Source organism: Megalobrama amblycephala, linkage group LG3, assembly GCF_018812025.1.
Source record: "Megalobrama amblycephala isolate DHTTF-2021 linkage group LG3, ASM1881202v1, whole genome shotgun sequence".
NCBI lineage: Eukaryota > Metazoa > Chordata > Actinopteri > Cypriniformes > Xenocyprididae > Megalobrama > Megalobrama amblycephala.
The window spans coordinates 62,000,972-62,020,730 of record NC_063046.1 but is presented as its reverse complement, the minus strand read 5'-3'; the positions used below and the strand labels follow the sequence as shown (position 1 = coordinate 62,020,730).

Genomic DNA, 19,759 nt, shown 5'->3' with positions numbered 1-19,759 from the left:
CGCTGAAATGTGAGCTCAGGCTGGTTGTATTTCCACAGGAATATTTCAGTACAGACTAATATAATCACCTGAAACACCAGCGCCATCTGGCGGTGAAATGAGGAAAGACCAAACCACTGAATTAAAATAAACTGCTTATGATTTCTTTATCTTTTTTATTATTATGAGGATGCAGATTAAGCTGAAATATTGACGACCTTTAAATAAAGTTATGTTTTTGCCAGTTATGTTTTGTAAAAGTCGCTCGGTTCAATGTGAATGCTGTGAACATTTTCACCTGGTGAACAGCAGTGAAGCAGCAGCGCCATCTGGCGGTGACACGAGGAAACACCATACAGACTTGAAAGTTTGTTAGTGGTTTATTTCAGTCTTTTTAACATGAGACTTTAAATGATTCACAATTAAACTATTAAATAAAGTCCAAAGATATTTTGCAGATAGCTCTAATGGAAGTTGTCCTCATTATTTCAGTGATATCAGGGGATGTTTCTGTGTGGTATTAAAAAAAATACCTTTAATTACTGTTACAGTCATAGTAGAGGATTGTACCTGTCGAAAGGGTAGGAGTTCTGACCTTTTTCACAAAAAACTATATTTTGTTGCCTTTTTCCCTATAAAATATTTTAGTAATCATCATAAATTATATATCATTTGAAAGCTTAAAACATCCTGTGAAATTTTGAAAATCTGACATTGCTTTACCATAGAAATTGTACTTCAAAATCTTTTAGCGGTCTCCTCCCCCTTAGTGCGTGGTGTCATATTACGGTCTTTTGGGATCAAAACTTTTTATAATCTTGACAAAATACATATCGTTGGAAAGGTCTGAGTCTCAAGATCCCATATTATTTTGTTATAGAAGTAATATTGAAAGAGAAATTTATGCATTTGTGACAGAAACATAATTCAATGGAGTTTGGGTGTCACCCGGTGGCTTTTTCTGGTATAACACCAAAACAAAATTGCATAGGAACCTCAATTGTTTTCATATCAACTTCAAATTTGGAACACAACTTATTGAGACATGTGACTTTAATTTTATAGCAATTTTGGATTTAAAACTATTTTGTAAAATATTTATTTTATATAAAATATAATAAAAATAGTACAGTACATTTTCTTTACAGTAAATTTAAACTTGTATAACTTTTTATACTTTCATTTTTTGAAATTATTTCACTGCCACAATAATCTGCTGATTGTCTTCTTTAAAAAGAGAAAAACCTTATGTCTGTATTCAAAAGTGTTCATGAATTATAACAATTTAAATTTGGATAGTGCACTTTTACGTCTAGGTTCAAAAATGGGGGGGTGACAGTTCAAGTGTTTATACTACAGACTGTGTTTTGTCGTGGTCGTCGTAGCGCTGATACTGGTCTCCGAGCAACGGCCGCCGACCCTCCGACCTGTAGGAGCGCGACCGGACGACACACGTAGTGGCGGCAAAAATAATCGCCACGACGATGAGGGCGGCGACCACGGTGACGGTGATGATCTGGGTCAGTGTGAGAGGACGAGCTGGAAATATGAAACACATGAACACATGCAGGCTGTTCAGTAACACTCAAACGATCACAAAGTTCTTTATTTACTATTAATAATAATATATAATAATAATAATGAAGCTGACCTGGCCACTCGACCTCATAGGAGTATCCCAGGTTTTCAGATGCTGTGACGAACATCTCTGCATTGGTCACCGGCGGCCAGAAGGGCACCATGTTAAACTCTCTGTTGTGGCCGATGGGGGTGTTTTCCAACGGATAGATGGACACTTCTGGACACACACACACACACACACATTAACATCCAGCCAAAGCCTTCATGATCATGACTGACAGTGAGGGAGGCGGGTTCACCTGGACTGTGTCTGCGCAGCCATTCGTCAAAGATGGCGTCAGTGAAGGTGTGCAGCAGCACAAATATGGGGTCGTTGGGGGAGAGATGCGTCTGTCCGCCCGTCCCATTCAGAAACAGATGAGCCAAGTTATGCAGACTGCGCACGGCGGGGTCATAGTTCCCCTGGGGGGCGCTGTAACCTGACAAAACAACACCACACCTGAACACACGGCACACACAAACACTGATGCTGACGCTGAAGCCACGTCTCACCCTCGACACTGTTCCTGAAGCTCTCAGATGAGGTGGAGTAGAAGGGCGGCGTGTCGAAGGCATTGATCTCCAAACACGCCGCCACGTCCTGCGCCTCCGGCAGCCGCTGCACCATCGGACGCGCAACATTGCCGGCAGGGTTTCTGCGGATGGGACTGCTCTCCGAACCTAACCCAACAATAACAACCATATTAATAACAATGATAATAATGATTATATTAATAACAATAATGATAATATTGATAATAATAATGATCATATCAATATTACTTAAAAATAATAGAAATAAAAATAATATGACAATAATATGAATAATGATAATAACCATAATAATAATACTAACCATAATAATTGCTAATAATAATAATAATAACAAATAAATAAATCAGTATCCTTAAAAATACTAATATATCCTTATAATTCACTCAATATAGTGAGGTTTATGAATAAAGTAAATATGAAATTAATGTTGCTGGTCGTATTGTGCAGAATTTGTAATCTTTCTTGCATTTTTGTTCTAATTTTCTCTTCAAGGCAAGACACCACATGAATATAGTAACATTTTAACCAATAGAGACTTCAGTCACAGTACATTAACACAATTGTTTTGTGTTACAAGTGAAATGTTGTTTAAAAATGCAATTACATAATCTGATAAAATATGCACTAATTTGAATATATTTCCAGAAAATAAATCCGAACATTGGGTAAAGCCAGGTTCAAAATTCATGTTTGATTTTATCAACATACTAGAGTTAAAGGTTTTTATAGAGGGGATTTTGGATTTCTCTTTTTATCACTCCATAAATCAGAAAATACTGTCAACAGATGAAAAAATACATTTTCACCATGTTTTCAGGAGTAAAGTGTTATATAAATCAGGCTGAATGATATATCAACAAATCCCTCAGTAAAATCCTTCAGAATATAGGCAAGAATAAAACTGTAAGTTTTGGTGTATGTAAGTTCAGCTGAAGTGGAGATAAAAACTCATTTTGAGAAATTGGTCTTTAAAGAAATGTACTCTAATTGAAATCTACAGACGCAAATAGAAAAAGTGCAAGAAAACAAACACTAAATGTGTGTTTTGGATGTTTTTTTCCCACTAGTCTGAAAGAAGGCATGTTATAGAAGCAAAAGAGAGTTAAAAAAAACTGTTGTCTCGCCTTAAGGGTGTTTATTTTGCTGGAAAACAGAGAAAAATACTGATTAATAACAGGTTTAAATGTTTCAAATGTTGCCACAATTATTGTTATTACCATTAATCTTCCATGGTCTGCTATGTGAAGGTCTCATTGTGTGGGGAATGTCAAGAAATAGTAAAATAAACCAAAATTTAAAATGAAAATATACCCTGAAGAATCCTACAGTAACAGCTCTAAAGGCCTGTTCACACACTACTGCGATAAAGATATCGTTCTAAAAATCATTCTAAACACAAATGAATAGTCTACACTAACTACAACAATATTGTTTGAATGACTTTCAGAGCAAATTTTTTTCAGCTGATGAACAATAAAAAACATTTACAGCCAATCAGAATCCATCCTGCTTTAAGAGCTTATAATAAACAGCGATATTGTGTGCTGGTGTATATAGTTATCACTCTTGGTGTGAACGGGCCTTAAAGAGACAGCACCGGTGATTGGATCTCACTGTTGCAGATGGTCCCCAGCGTGTCGTACTCCTCCACGCTCTCACACACGACCCTCCAGCGCGAGAAGATGGAGTTGGAGCTGATGGCGTTGGTGTCGAAGGTGCTGCGCGCGCCCATCAGATCATCCGTGCAGACGTCACACACGCTGCCGCCGATGGCGAAGTTCCAGTATGGCAGCGCGAAGCTCGGATCTCCCAACATGTCCTGAGGGAAACCAGTCAGATCACAATCATTATCCCCAGATTTACATCCTGATGGCTTCATATCATCTCGTTCAGACACTTGATTTGTATATTTGATAAAGTCAAGTGTGGCCAACTCCTAGTCCTCAAAATAGAGAGAATTTGACATTTGAACAACCTTCACTTACACTTAAATTACTATCCTGTGGTAAAGCACTGTGAATGCTTCTTCTCAGAGACAGTCGAGTCTTTGTGTGAGATGTTAAACAGGCCTCATCACACGCTTAATCACATTTTCTGTATATAGAGAGTGAATCTGTGTGTTTGTTTCCATTACTCTGATTATAATCACATATAACGGTTCATCTGTGAAGCTCACGCACAAATGTGATCATTACACAGATCATTATCAGTGTCATCCTTCATCTGACAATAAACACTGAAATCATTTGTGCAACCGATCCAAGGCCAATTCCAACAGAAACAGGATTTCAATTAATAGAATATAAAGAAATACTTTTTATAAAGTTCCCTTAGATTCAGTATTTTAGATCCCCAAATATCATCCCTATCCTAAAAATGTAAAAGCATCTCTCTTTTATAAACATCCAATTTATGCTCTGAAAAATTAGTATTATATTAGTTTATATTAAATTACTTTATTCTATTTTTTTCTACTGACTACAGTAATGTACTATTAAATATTATTTATTTATTATATTTGAATACATTTTTATGCATATTAACTTGATCAAAATTTGATACAGTTTGCAGTTTGATACAGACCTGCATGTCTCGCTCCAGCTGCAGTAAATGGTACCGGTGCCACGTGACGAATCCGGGCCCCTCGTGACTGAAGTCCACCCCGCCGAAGCTGTCCTGCCCGGGCCCGAGGAACGTCTTACTGACCGAGTAATAGTGAGACCACACGAACAGGTTATAGATGCTGATGTTCTCGAACTGCACCGTGCTGTTGTCCGGCCCGAAGATCTCGGGGTACCGGCGGGTCGCGATCACGAGGTCCGGGTGGGGAGCGCGCTTGGCCTGGTCCAATGCGTTCACGAAGGCGCGCTTCTCCTCCGCGCTGAGCTGCATCACATTCCTCCGCACTGGAGAATAATAATAGTAATAATAATAATTCAAAAGGTATATTATTATTTTAAGTATAATTTATACTTATTTATAATTAAATTTAAAATTTAAAAAATTATATTAAATCTATATATAATGGGCAGTTCCCTGCTGAAAAGACCATCACGGTGTTCACCAGAACATCTGATTAAGTTGGTCAGCAAGGCTGTTGAACATTTCTACCATAATAGAAAAAGAGTGAGTTTCTCTGACCCACGGGCACGCGCCGCTCGCACGCGTCTCCGGTGAGTCCGTGTCTGCAGCGGCCGCAGTCGAAGCCACTGAAGTTCCCGTTACAGCGACATGCGCGCACGAAGAAGCGCAGCGGCCAGCGCTCGCGATCGTCGCGCCCGTCGTAGGGGTACTGAGGCCCGTGTGCACGCGCATCCGCACTCACGTCCACGCACTGCCCGCGGCCGGTGCTCGCGCCGCACGGGTCGTTCTCCAGAGCGAACGGGGACGGGCAGCACTGCGCGCTCCTGAGGCCCTCTGGCGTTACGCACACGCGCGGGAACTGAGCGCTAACGAGCACCAGCGCGTGCATGAGCAGGAGCATACCTCCACACAATGGCCACATCTTGGCCAAAATAGGACAATCTCAAAAGCAATGAGTAAATATCCAAACAGTCTCCAAGAAACCTCCGAAAAAGATAGCCAGGTACTCTCAACAATAATTAACAAATCAAATAGTGCCAAACGTAATCAACAATATCCAAATTATCTTCAAAAGTGCAGCAAAAGTTCCCACATCATCTCCAAAAACTGATCATTTGATGAATGTGCGTTAGCTGCTTCTCGGTCAAGTGTTTGGTGGAATTAATGCTGGAGGAGTTTAAATACCGGCTGAGCGCGCGCGCGTGACTCCGGCATCTCTGATCCCCGCGTGACCGCGTCACATTCCACGAGCCCTCAACACTCTGCTCTTCACTGAGACACAGAACAAACTTTACCTGCCTTTAGTTCAGCAAGTATCATAATTTGATCTTCATCTGAGAATATTCTCTACACAAATGTACAATTTGATTTTCTCTTTATTTTAGACTATAACATCATCACTCCTGATCAACCTTTAACTCCACCTGTCCTCAGGTATAGCCTATAAACTTCATTCATATCAGAGAACCACTGAGGTTCCTTTAGTGCATGTGGTTTCACACACATTCTGTTGTCAACACTTTCAGATATTCATGAAAACAAGAATCAGAGTCAGTCTTTATCTTTAATGTGTTGCCATATCTGAGAGGATTTGGCTGGCAAGTATTCAAAAAAAAAATTCATATTGGCTATACCTATCAGAGATGATGGCTGAATGGTTGTGGTTTGTTATTGGTGGATCTCATGTGAGTGACAGGATGCCCCGCCCTCATCATCAGAGAAGAGAAGAGACGCTGCATAAGAGAGGAGAAGTTGTTCTGATTTAAGATTACGAGGAACCTGAATTTAACACAATAATGATGTGCAAGGATAAATCAATTAGAATAAACACTTTTTTGTAATAATAATAAAAAAAATTGTCCATTTTGATTCCATGGTGCCTTAAAACCACGTTTTGAAACTCCTTGTTCTTTTTGCGCTATGCTGCATATCATTCAGCAACATTGCATGGTATTGTTGGGGGTTTTGTGTCTAAGGTTGTCTTTAATAGTCTTCAGTACTGAGTTGACCCTGACTGAATTATGTGTGATATCCATAGAGTGTCCATTCATTATGAATCAGGAATCGCACCGAAGGCCAAATTAAAATGCACAGATGGTCACTTGTGAAAAGTGAAGAGTAGATGGAGTTGATGTTTTTCTGCTTGATTTAGAAAACAAATTGAGCCTGCTGTAATTGGTTTGTCTTACAATTATGGTATTAGTTCACACTGTCTACGTTTAAGTGAAATATAGTGACACATTTTATACTATCTATACCTGTTATATATCTATATGTGTAACAGTTCTGTGTGACTGTAATAGGCAGAGGAAATTCAATGAAGTTGTATATCATAATCTTAAACATTACTCAGGAAATCCATACTAAAACAACAACATAAACGAGACCAAACACTGAAAAAAGGAATCTAAGGGCTTATAAACACAGGGAGTAATCAAGGGAAAAACAGGTGTAAATGACTAATCAAAATCCATAGTAACTAATGTCAACCGGGAAAACAGAACAAAGGGAACAGGAAACAATGAGAAAAAAAAAACGGGCCTAAACCTGATATTACTCCTCCCTACGGAAAGGCACGTCCTTGCACATTAATAACAGTCAGTGCAATTAATAACAAAGTGTAGGGAGCCAGGAGCAAAGGGAGCTAGACATGGTGCAGCCAAGATGATGGTCCACGACGAGTCGAGGGAGGGAGGAGCCATGGTGAAGATTTGGCTGATGGCTCCAGGGGGACGACTGACAGAGACAAGGCCAATGGAAGGAGCCTTGGGTGCAGACGAAGAGCCAGAGAGACCGGCGACACCAGCGGTCATGGAGGCCGAGGCGGAGCCGCAACAACGAGCATCCAAGGTGGAACCAGGGTGCCTGAGGACTGAAGTGGAGCTGGTGGGACTGAGGAGCAAGGTGGAGCCGGAGGGAAGGCAGAGCCCAACAGAGCTGAAGGGGTGGAGGGACGAAGCGTAGCTGAAGGCATGTAAGTCCATGGCTCAGGCAGGGTGACGTCTGACCAAGGTGGAGCTGGAGGGACGAGGGAGCCCAGGTGAGCTAGGGGAGGTGCCAAGGTGGAGCCAACAGATTGACGGGCTGAGGTGGAGTGACAGGATTGACAGCAGACTAGCCAGAGCTGAAAACCTGAAGACCAGAGGCAATTCCACACCGTTGAATGACGTCAGAGGACAAGCTAAGGGGTTGAAAGGGAACCGGCGCAGGCGGGGCAGAGGAACTGGATGATTCTGGAAGAGGAGGCAGGAGACGGAGACAGAGGGGCAACAGAAGACTTTGAGCTGGAAACATTTGTAAAATGTTCTTAGAAAATGTTTTTGAAGCTGCTGCTTCAGATCATTCGCCATCTGTGAGGATTCAGCAGACCAATCAGAGAGCAGATGCAGTGCACTATTATAATATGCTTCATTAGAGACTCACGCAGGCCGTCGTTCTTATACTTTCATTCAGCTGTGGTTAGTGGCGTTTCATTCGCTCTGAGAGTCAGAAGCTTTCCTGAGAGAGTTAGAGTTACTCCAAAACATCTGCTCACTTTAGTACTTATATATGTTTTTTGTAAGTGAGTAAAGGTAAATTGTTATTTTTTCGGATGGAAATGAGTGTTTGTATAATGTTATAAAAACTTCCTCCTGATTCATTCTTGGGATTTGAGCCCTGCAGTGTTTCCACGTTTAAAAGTCATGTGAGGAAGCTAATCCAACACACACACACACACACACACTCTCTCTCTCTCTCTCTCTCTCTCTCTCTCTCTCACACACACACACACTCTCTCTCTCTCTCTCTCTCTCTCTCTCACACACACACACACACTCTCTCTCTCTCTCTCTCTCTCTCTCTCACACACACACACACACTCTCTCTCTCTCTCTCTCTCTCTCTCTCTCACACACACACACTTGTATTTCTGCAGGCTTGTATTGTTTATCCCGTAGTCTTAAACAAACTCAAGTCTTAAAGACTTAGTCTTAAACTCATGCAAACCTTGATTTCCACATCGAATATTAGGGAATTAAGGAATAGTTTAAGGTCCACTTTCTGATGCTTTTATATTATTCAGAAATTATTTTCTGTTCGACAGTAGAAAGAAAGTCACACGGGTTTGTAATGTCAGTTCTGACGAGAGCTCTTTTCCTCACGAGGAGCATCTGATTTGAGGATTTACTGTGTTTGTGCAGCCGTTCGTTCTCTCAGTGTATCATGTGATGGTCGAATCTCAGTTAATTCTGCCTTTAGTCAAATATCATCACACACACACTCACACACACACACACACACACACACTCGTCATGTGAGTGGATGTGACTGGTGAGTTCATCTACCCAAAGCTCTGTGAACTCGTACAGAAACTCTTTTACATGTGAGAAATAAGGGGAAAATGCAGCAGTTAGATATAAAGTACAAAACATTATGTATTTCATTGGGTGTGTGTGTGGCGTTTCTTGTTTGTTTTGACATTTATGTTGTATTTGTAGTTTCCTGTTTCTAAGTTTGTAGTCCTGTTGTTTTATTGGATTGTCACACCCTTATTTTGACATATCAGATTTTTTTGTCCTGTCCTATATGGTTATCAGAATATCAAACATCGTAATTTCAGATTCAGTGCCGCATTTTTCATTGTCAGAATTTGAAAAACTGTTTTACTCTGTCTGTATATTCTTTACAAGTGAAGCTTCAAAGTCTAAAAGAAATATGTTTAAAAATATGCTTGACAGTTTATGACTAGTTCAACCAATTTGCATTTAATGACTTATGTAACTAATAGATGTTTTGTTTTTGGTAAGACTATTCAACAGAGAACCAGTATAATATATTTTTAATGGCTTTGGTACGGTTTTCACAAGTATTTGTTTTTCAAACATTTAAGAATATTTTCTGTTGATTTATTACATGATAGGTGTGTGTGTGTACCTGACAAACCCTACTTTATGAGGAACATAAATATAAACCCAATATTAAACCCAATCCTTTTCTGATTACATTTTGTCCCTATGAGGAAAATAGCTTATAATTCATATTAAATTATGTTTTTTGAAAATGTAAAAATGCTGAAAGTTTTCTGTGATGGGTAGAGTTAGGGGCAAGAAAATTATGAAATGTCCTCATAATGATGGCAACACCAGTGTGTGTTTGGTGTAGTTCTTCAACACCACCAGAAGAGGGCAGAAGAGTTCAAATCTTCACATCCAGAGGGCAAAATCCGACAGGTTGAATATTAGTGTTTTTCATACTAAAGGTTAGACCATTATAGGAGTAAATCCAGGCTTATTTCAAATATTCTTAAATCCAGTAGGAGAAATCACTCAGAATGGGAAAGAAATTATTCCATACCCTAAATATTACACACTTTTACTTGTTCACTCCAGTTGATATTTATCATGGCAGGTTATTTTTAAGTTTCTGTACAGGCACACACACATTAAAGGCTTCAAACATCTATTAAATATATTTTTCCAAACATTTCAGCACGTTTTCAGTTAGGGTTTTCACTACAGATAATAAACATTAGGGTCTTCATAATGCTATTTCTATTAAATTTCATTTGCATCAATCAGTTTAATACATTTTTGATAATTTAACCCAACTGTTCTTAATGGTTAATTAATCATTTGTAAACAGATTTCCGTAAATATGGATTTTATAGAGCTGGTTTGTATTTTCAAAATGGATAATCATATACTGTAATGATAACCAGTGTTCAAATGAAGTGTTAGATGATTTATAAACATTAGCCTGTATTACTTCATGAATACTGAATGAGTGTTAAAAGTTACAAAACTGAAAGAAGTTCATATCATTGTTTTTTGGCGATTAAACCAAAGATGTTCTCATTATGTAATGTTTTAATCTCCAAAACACAACAGTATGATCTTCTTTCATTTTAGTAATTTTAACAATGAGTTAATTCAAATGCAAATAATGCAAGATGTTTCAAATCTCCCTTGTTACTGTACTTTAATACAGTATACACAGTCAGATATTACACTTACATTATCCAAAACAATTATCATTATACAAATGATAAACACAATCACAAACACTTCAAAAGTCATTGCATGCAAGAATATTTTATTTTACAGTATTTTTACAACAATCCCGCATTTGCATCGTGAAACATACATTTAAGTAATAAATCTCAAATGCACAGTATGAGTAACATCAAGCCTGTCTTCAACTTTTGACCATAAATGTTCTTCAACATCACATGAATGTCCCTGATGTTCATGACCAATCGAGGCCTGTTATTGCAAGCCTCATCCATGATCATGAAGATGGAGATCGTAGACCTTCCACCTCCATGAAGAATTCCCTTTTCCTTTATTCAAACTTGAGGAAAAGGGAATATTTTGGGAGATAGAGGGTCGTGAACTGAGGATGAACCTGAAAAAAGGCCTTTATTAACCCTCTGGAGTCGTATGGATTACTTTCATGATGGGCTTCAAAATCTCGCCCCCTGTTCATTAACATTATAAAGCTTGGAAGAGCCAGGATATTGTGTTTGTCTGAAAGGGGATAGTCATATACACCTAGGATGGCTGAGGGTGAGTCAATCATGGGAAAATTACCCTGACCATTTCCACCACGGCCATCTCCTGCCGGTCACGTCAGCGAACACCACCATCTCCTGTCAGTTCTGAGAGTTACACACATTAATATCAAATATGTGTGTGACATTTACATTACATTGAGTATTATTTACAGTTAGGCCATTTACAGTACTGTAAAAATATAGCAAACTCTTACTGTTTTTCTTGGAGAAATGATCTGATGGAGGTAAAGTCGACCGTTGTAGGTCAGATTGAATTAACTCGGAAGCCTCCATGTGAATGGACATGATAAGCTTATTATAAGCTTAGAAAAGGAGAGTTATGTCAGTGTAAGCCAAGTTACTCAAGCATAATTTTGTATCTCTGATTATACGGTACATAAAATGAAAGTACACAAGTTCAATGAACCGACAGACTTGGAAAATGAATGACAATGTCCAAATCCGATGGCGTGTCTCTGTAATGATGAATCCTGCAGATCATCTCGTCTCCAGAGACGCGCTCTTATCTCCACGTGTTTACCAGAGCCGCTCCACCCCAGAGTCTAGTTACCTGAACTCACTGGCACGAGGTGTTCCCATACCAAACCCTCGAGAGCACTTCATGACCGGCTGTGTTTTTGTGTCCTGGATGAGTGAACTTGAACCCTCTACTTGCCATATTGTGTGTAACAGCATAAGACAGAGACATACACAAACCTCAACAGCTCAGCTGCTTTTACATTAACATGTTCAATCAATGCCAGAGAATCTCTCAAACAAACACCTGAACGTGATCGCTTATATATATCGGATATCTCGAGAGGGATTCATTAGAGAGAGAGAGAGATTGAGAGAGAGGGAGGGAGGGAGAGGGAAGGCAAAGTTTGTGGGGATAACAGCGAGGGAGTAATGTAATGTTCTGCAAGCTCTCTCCATTTACTCCAACCCCAAAAAAGGACATAAATAAAAGCTGCTCTACTAGAAGCCTCTGTTGAAGAGAGAAAGTTGGAAGGCAGAGCGAGGAAACGGAGACTGTTTTCACTGGAGATATTTCATCTGAAGACTCAACATGGGGTGAGTTGAAAATGCGTGATTGTGTGCTAATCTGAGACACGAGAGAGTCGTGTGTGTGTGTGTGTGTGTGTGGAGGAGGCTCACTGTGAGGTGATTGAGACACCTCCTGACATCAGATCAGTGGGTGTGTGCCGTTACACCCGTCACTAAACGTTATGTAACAAGAACATAAGGAAACAAATATATCATTTATTCTATTTATGATTTTCTTTGAATCAGGATTTGAAAACTGTCTTTCTGTCAAAACAACCCTTACAAAATAATAACGTTTAAGTACACTTAAGTAAAGTTCAAGCATATTTTTAAGTATAGTAGTATGTTTGTAAGTGCAATATTACTAAATTGGCCCACTTTTAAGTACATATTAAGTGTAAAACACCACTAGTGTACAGCTACACTGATAGTTTACTAGTTAAATACTTGCAGAACATTTTTTAGTTTATGAAAGTACACTTTGAAGTGGTTGAAATGAAGACGAGTGAAAGGATCTAAACGCAGCAGATGAAGACTTTATTTAACGAAACTCAGGACTAGAAACAAGAACAAAACAACCAAGTAAAACGTGACGAGAACTGACAGCTTCAACAAAAACAAATCACAGGTGTAAACGATAATCAAATAAGTGTCCAACAATCAGTAAACTACTAATTTAGTAGTTTTATACTGTAAGTATTCTTGTAAGTTTTCTTAAACTTAACATCATACTTATAGTTTACTATTTATATATTATTTTTTGCACTTTAAGTATACTATGTTCCTATTTTTTACTTGAAATAAACATTTTATTTTAGCTTCATGCATTCTTTCTTATCAACACTTGAATGTGGGTAAGTTTCATTAAAAAAAAAAGACAATATTTTGAACAAAAGAGTGTTTTCGTTGAAGATAAAATTAGATTTATATGCAGTTTAATGTTTGATGATTGTGTTATTTGTCATGTGCATGAGCAATGCTTCTACCGCTTGTTTCTGCTTCTTTTTTATACTCTCCTGCTGTGCGAGTAATTTTGTTGTTGGATTTTCTTGCTTTATTTGGTTTACTGGTATTCAAAGGCCATATTTTTGTGTTTGTCAAACCCTCACGCTATATATAGGCAATGAGTCTCATTCATTAATAATTGCGTGGATAATTTCTTATCTGTACGCACAGGAGAACTTCTCAGGAAAAAGCGTACGCTCATAAATTTGTTCTTATGCTGCCTTCACGTGCTATCGGAAATTTCCTGCTTCCCACTTCTGAAGTCATAATTACGAGCACATTGCATTCAAATTTTGACTTGAGAGGGCGTTCATTTCCAAATTTTTAACTAGGAAATTAGTATTTACAACGCTATCTTATGACCAATTCGCGCGTATTTTATGAGGTGGCTAATTCTTACCCCCAGTGACGACAGTAATGTCGATAGCACGTGAAGGGAGCATTAATCTCGCTCTAATGATCGGCCACGTACACAAGGTTAGTCATTTGCATAAAACACGCCCAAACTGTCTCCATATAAGGGCATTCCGCACAAGCCTTCCTGTACAGCCTTTCATCGCTCTCTGCAGATCCTCCAGCAGTGCCAATGCATCATTCTCAAAACCAGTTCAAACACAATAAACACCTTTTACACAGCTCTCATTAGCCAGCTGTACATACGCATATTCGTAGGTGAGGTTTTTGCGTACCTGTGGTTTCATTTTTTTCATAAATTTAGAATAAATTTTAGTACAATGATCCATTCATGAAAACATTCAAAAAATTTGTGTGCATGCTCAGTGAGACCCAGTGTCCTTTTCTTGTAACAATTTCCCACAAAACAAAACAAAACAAAAGCCACAGTACGGCCTGACCTCACTCTGGAGGATCTGGGTCGAGAGTAATTTTAGCCAACATAAAACAGCTGTCCCAGTCTACTAAACTGGTTTAGAAGTGCAGTAATTTTGTCTGTGGAACAGGAAAAGTTGAATTTTTGTAAAAATCATTAGGCCGTTCTGGCAGATCACAGTTACAGTGTCTGAGGCTGTTGAGTGAACTCTTCTTAATGAGATGGTAAACTCTGTGGTTTGTTTAGATAGTTGGGAAAGTGTTAATATGCAAAGGCAGCATTGTAAGCATTGTAAGAGTTCCCTTTACTTTTGAATGCTTAGTATTTTTCAGACCAGCTGGATACATGTTTTATATATGATTTACATTAGCAAATGCTGGGTTAAAAACAACCCAAGTTGGGTTAAATATGGACAAACCCATCATTTGGATTGTTTTAATCTAGTGGTTGGGTTAAATGTTTGACCAACCTGCTGGGTAGTTTTATTTAACCCAACTATTGTGTAAAAATGACTATATGTCTGGCTTAAAATGAACCCAAAATAGGTTGCAAATTAAAAATCAGATACATAATTACTACACTCTAAAAAATGCTGGGTTAAAAACAACCCAAGTTGGGTTGAAAATGGACAAACCCAGCGGTTGGGTTAAATGTTTGCCCAACCTGCTGGGTAGTTTTATTTAACCCAACTATTGTTTAAAAATTGCTATATGGCTAGCTTAAAATGAACCCAAAATAGTTGGGAAATTAAAAACCAGATGCAATTAGAGGCAACAATAATAGACAAAAGGTGAATGTTTATTAATAAGCTTTAATATTTTATTAATATAAATTTAATAGTTTAATAGTTTATTAATATAAATGTATTAATAAGCAATTTAATAAATGTTTATTGTTTAATAATTATTCACTGAACATTAATAAATGTTCATTTCCAACATACTTAATTTTAATTAAGCAATACAGTAATTTTTAAACAATAGTTGAGTTAAATAAAACTACCCAGCAGGTTGGGCAAACATTTAACCCTACCGCTGGGTTAAAACAACCCAATTGCTGGGTTTGTCCATTTTCAACCCAACTTGGGTTGTTTTTAACCCAGCATTTTTTAGAGTGTAGAGGAAACAATAATAAAAATGTGAATATTTATTAATAAGCAATGTAATAAATGTTTATTGTTTAATTATTATTCATTAAACTTAATAATAAATGTTAATTTCCAACATATTTTGGGTTCATTTTAAGTGAGCAATACTGTAATGTCTAAACAATAGTTGAGTTAAATAAAACTACCCAGCAGGTTGGGTCAAACATTTAAATCAAACGCTGGGTTAAAACAACCCAATCGCTGGGTCTGTCCATTTTTAACCCAGCATTTTTTAAGTGTACAGAAACTTTCCACATCTACTATGGCACATAAATGCATGTGTCTTCTTAAATCAGTCATTCATATAGCAAACCTGTTATTTTTAAGTCCTTAAAACACATTCTGAAGTCATCATAGACAAAACTGTCAGGCTGATGCACATCACAGACCCCTTCAGAGGAAATCCAGTTTCCTCTGTTAGTATTTGGAGATCCCCTTGTGGTATGGTGGATGTTTAAGAATGTTTTTATTTTTTTTTAAATTCTGAGCACTTGTATAAGTCACACATTCCCTCAGGGGAAAGAGCGGCAGAGCCAAGTTCTCATTGTGTTGATTTTAAATTTCCATTTCTAGGCAAGAGTTATTCCAAAGACCTCTTACTAAAAATAAACCCAAGAAGGGATGTGCAAACGCTTCGCTGAGAGCAGATTTGTTGATGGAAGCCAGAAAACGATTGAATTCTGAACTTCCAAATATTTATTTCTAATATGAATTGTGTGTGGTATTAATGCATCTTTGTCTAAATTTAAGTTTCTCTGAGATCTGGGGAAAGTCATGTGTTAATAATCCTTTCACTGTGAAGTCCAACATTTTGACCATCAACATATTCCAGTCCACCAGCATATTATCAATATATATCTCTGAATATTTGCTGCTACCAATATAAAGTGCCCACAAAAAATCATCTGTCATGCATACATTGATCAGGCATAACATTATGAGCACTGACAGATGAAGAGAATAACACTGATTATCTCTTCATCACAGCACCTGTTAGTGGGTGGATATATTAGGCAGCAAGTGAACATTTTGTGCTCAAACTTGATGTGTTAGAAGCAGGAAAAATGGTCAAGCGTAAGGATTTGAGCGAGTTTGACAAGGACCAAATTGTGATGCTAGACGACTGGGTCAGAGCATCTCCAAAACTGCAGCTCTTGTGGGGGTCTGCAGTGGTCAGTATCTATCAAAAGTGCTCCAATAAGGAACAGTGGTGAACCGGAGACAGGGTCATGGGCGGCCGAGACTCATTAAAGGCTGGCCCGTGTGGTCCGATCCAACAGACGAGCTCCTGTAGCTCAAACTGCTCCAGAAGTTAATGCTGGTTCTGATAGAAAGGTGTCAGAATACACAGTGCATCAGTTTGTTGCGTATGGAGCTGCAGACCAGTCAGGGTGCCCATGCTGACCCCTGTCCACCGCCGAAAGAGCCAACAGTGACACGTGAGCATCAGAACTGGACCACGGAGCAATGGAAGAAGGTCTGGTCTGATGAATCACGTTTTCTTCTACATCACGTAGATGGCCGGGTGCGTGTGCGTCTCTTACCTGGGGAACACATGGCACCAGGATGCACTATGGGAAGAAGGCGAGTCGGTGTGATGCTTTGGGCAATGTTCTGCTGGGAAACCTTGGGTCCTGCCATCCATGTGGATGTTACTTTGACACGTACCACCTACCTAAGCATTGTTGCAGACCATGTTCAGCCTTTCATGGAAACGGTATTCCCTGGTGGCTGTGGCTCTTTCAGCAGGATAATGCTCCTGCCACAAAGCAAAAATGGTTCAGGAATTGAGTTTGAGATGTTGACTTGGCCTCCAAATTCCCCAGATCTCAATCCAATCGAGCATCTGTGGGATGTGCTGAACAAACAAGTCCGATCCATGGAGGATCCACCTCACATCTTACAGGACTTAAAGGATCTGCTGCTAACATCTTGGTGCAGATCCCACAGCACACCTTCAGGGGTCTAGAGGAGTCCATGCCTCGACCAAGCTATAGCCTTTTGGGCAGCATGGCTTTTAGAAAGCTGTGCACGAGATGGAGCGAAACGCAGAAAATGAATACCCGGCCCTTTAAAGAAGCTCATTAACCACTTGATCAGTTGCCTGGAAGGTATTTTATCTTAAGAGTTTTGAAATTCCTTCAAATGAATGGTGGCATAATACTGATCACTTGAAATACCTTGCATTCTTCTACATTTCCACTTCACAGTGTATAAGATTAATTTACACAGGTCATTCCACATGCTGAAAGGTTTATCTTCTTCTCGTATCAGCTGAAGTAATAAAGCAAGAAAACAACGCCGCTGTCACGGTGAATCTCTTCTTATCTCTTCTCACACACATCCCGTCTGTCAACCTTAGCAAAGCAATCAATCTGGCTCATCATATACTGCTGCGAAGAATGAGTATAGCCTATGCATTGTGACATCTTCTGTTAATAACATTTATTCACATTTTGTTCTCCATCTGGCATATTATGACTGTCACTTTCAATATTTTGGTCATTTTTCAAAAGGGATGGCACTGGCTCAGCATACTCCAGTGAATTTTCCACATTTCTATCTCCTCAGAAATGAATAATGGTGCGTTGAAGTCAAAGACCATATTTACGAGTTGAACGCACATGAACGCCACCGCAAAGTCATAAATATGAGTGGGAAGCTCAGGATTTTCTTTAAGCCCCGAGTTTATGAGTTTTGGGCCGTGAGAAACATGGAGAATACCACAATACTTGCAGGTGTTTCCAACAAAATAAGCATATTGCACAAAATATAATAGCATTGTAATATAACAATATAATATTTAACGATAAACTTTACAGTGGTTTCGTGAATTAATTAAAAACATTCTTTGTACTTCATTTTCAAGAAAACTTGCTTTATCTTTGTTGTTTTGTTGTTGTCAAATCCTAACCGATGTCTAATCCATTCATCAGCTTAATTACATCAGCTTAATATAGTTTTGTAATGTGTTTGATTACACTTGTACAAACTAAGCTTCTCATCACAACTCAAAACAAGAACAGCATGAAACAAACCTCGTGGGATTTTAGCCGTTATTTGTGTGTGGAAAGAAGCGTGACAGGATCTTGGACACTGCCTGAGGGAAATCAAGAGTGTTTTCACGCTCTGAAATGAGCTCCTCTGCTCTTTCCACTGAATTAACAGAGAATTACCTGAACATCATTAGAGGAGAAAAACAGCAGAAACCTCAGTCTCTTTAAACAGTTGTTTTTGTCTTGCCTACATGTTTATTTTTACGTGACAAACAGCCAATGTTGAAAAATGTCATTAGCCTGGAGAAACTGCCTTTGAAGGTAGATGGTTAGGAAAATAATATATTGATAATCTGCATTATTCAACATCAAACCAAAGTTTAAAAAAAAAATGGGGTTCACATAGAGGTAACCAATAATGCAGACAGTGTGCTTGGACCGATAAATGTGTTCCAGATGTACTTCTATTGTTAGCAAAGACCTACTTTTCACCCTATTTTACAGCTGTTTAAACTGAGGAGATAGTTATAAATCACAGAGATAATTGGGAATTTGACAAGCATCTTTCAGACAGGATGGATTGGATGTTGAACGTATTTCCAGAAGCCTAGAAGACATCCCACTGTATGTTGATCCCTTTGGACACAATGTAAATGCTCAATAACCAGAGTAACCAACTACGATAACGATATAGTTCTAAAAATCATTCTGTAAAAGAACAGCACAATTATAAAGATAACAGTGCAGAGAAACGATATTAGAATCACTTTTTTGGAATGTTTTTTTCCAGCTGATGACATGAAAACATTGACAGCCAATCAGAATCATTCTAGATCGTATGTAGCCCCGCCCCTTTTCTGCACTGCACTTGTCTTGTTGTCACCGTTTCCAAGTCCGCGGCTTTTCGGACTACTTTAACACTGTTGCCGCGGGTTGTTTTCCATGTACGCAGGTTGAAGCGACCACAAATAACATGATATTCAGCCCTTGGAAAGCAAATTTTAAGGGGAATCTTGCTAAAAATGCAGATTTTACCCCGCCAGAGATTCTCACTCTCGTTAACTCTACAATAAGTAAATCCACTTCACCAGCTAATTACTCTTTGACAGAGATGCCATATAAATATATAGAGCTACCGCAAAGACAAAATTATAAAGATGGCTGCGCAGATAAACACGCCTCATTAGCGGCAGTTTCATTGGGCTAAGCCGTCCGCCATATTGGAGCGGTCCGTGAACATTCGAGAGCAGGTTGACAGCGTCTGCAACCATAGTTAGAAACAATGGCTACAACAAGACAAAGCCGTCAGCTGGTACAGCAGCATTAAAAAGTTACCATAGTAAAAGTAAAAACATTTAAATACCATAGTAAAAACATGTAATATTGAGTTAAAAACAAAAACCAACACATTCCTACCTGTGAAAGTTTATCCCATTTCTTCGGGAATTTAAATCTCGGTGGTTTCA

The 19,759-nt window shown here is 38.7% G+C and overlaps 2 protein-coding genes and 1 long non-coding RNA gene across 3 annotated transcripts in view; 1 reads left to right on the top strand and 2 right to left on the bottom strand.

Annotated features, from left to right (window-relative positions):
• Positions 1-340: 340 nt before the first annotated feature.
• tyrp1a (tyrosinase-related protein 1a) lies at positions 341-6,130 on the bottom strand. Its single transcript, XM_048186455.1, has 7 exons — positions 5,296-6,130; positions 4,738-5,060; positions 3,769-3,973; positions 2,113-2,280; positions 1,860-2,039; positions 1,631-1,777; positions 341-1,518 (listed from the first exon to the last, which is right to left on the bottom strand). The coding sequence occupies exons 1-7, from the start codon at positions 5,657-5,659 to the stop codon at positions 1,328-1,330; spliced, it is 1,578 nt and encodes a 525-aa protein (XP_048042412.1). The 5' UTR covers positions 5,660-6,130; the 3' UTR covers positions 341-1,327.
• Positions 6,131-10,792: 4,662 nt separating this feature from the next.
• LOC125265889 lies at positions 10,793-11,904 on the bottom strand. The gene is made up of 2 exons (XR_007184365.1): positions 11,485-11,904; positions 10,793-11,374 (listed from the first exon to the last, which is right to left on the bottom strand). It is a non-coding gene; the product is annotated as an uncharacterized LOC125265889 (long non-coding RNA).
• A 297-nt stretch (positions 11,905-12,201) lies between these two features.
• Positions 12,202-19,759, top strand: part of pde5ab (phosphodiesterase 5A, cGMP-specific, b) — a 49,632-nt gene continuing 42,074 nt past the window's right edge. Inside the window, exon 1 of the mRNA XM_048186453.1 lies at positions 12,202-12,343. Coding sequence (XP_048042410.1) covers positions 12,339-12,343 — 5 coding nt within the window. The 5' untranslated portion in view covers positions 12,202-12,338. The remainder of the gene's footprint in view (positions 12,344-19,759) is intronic.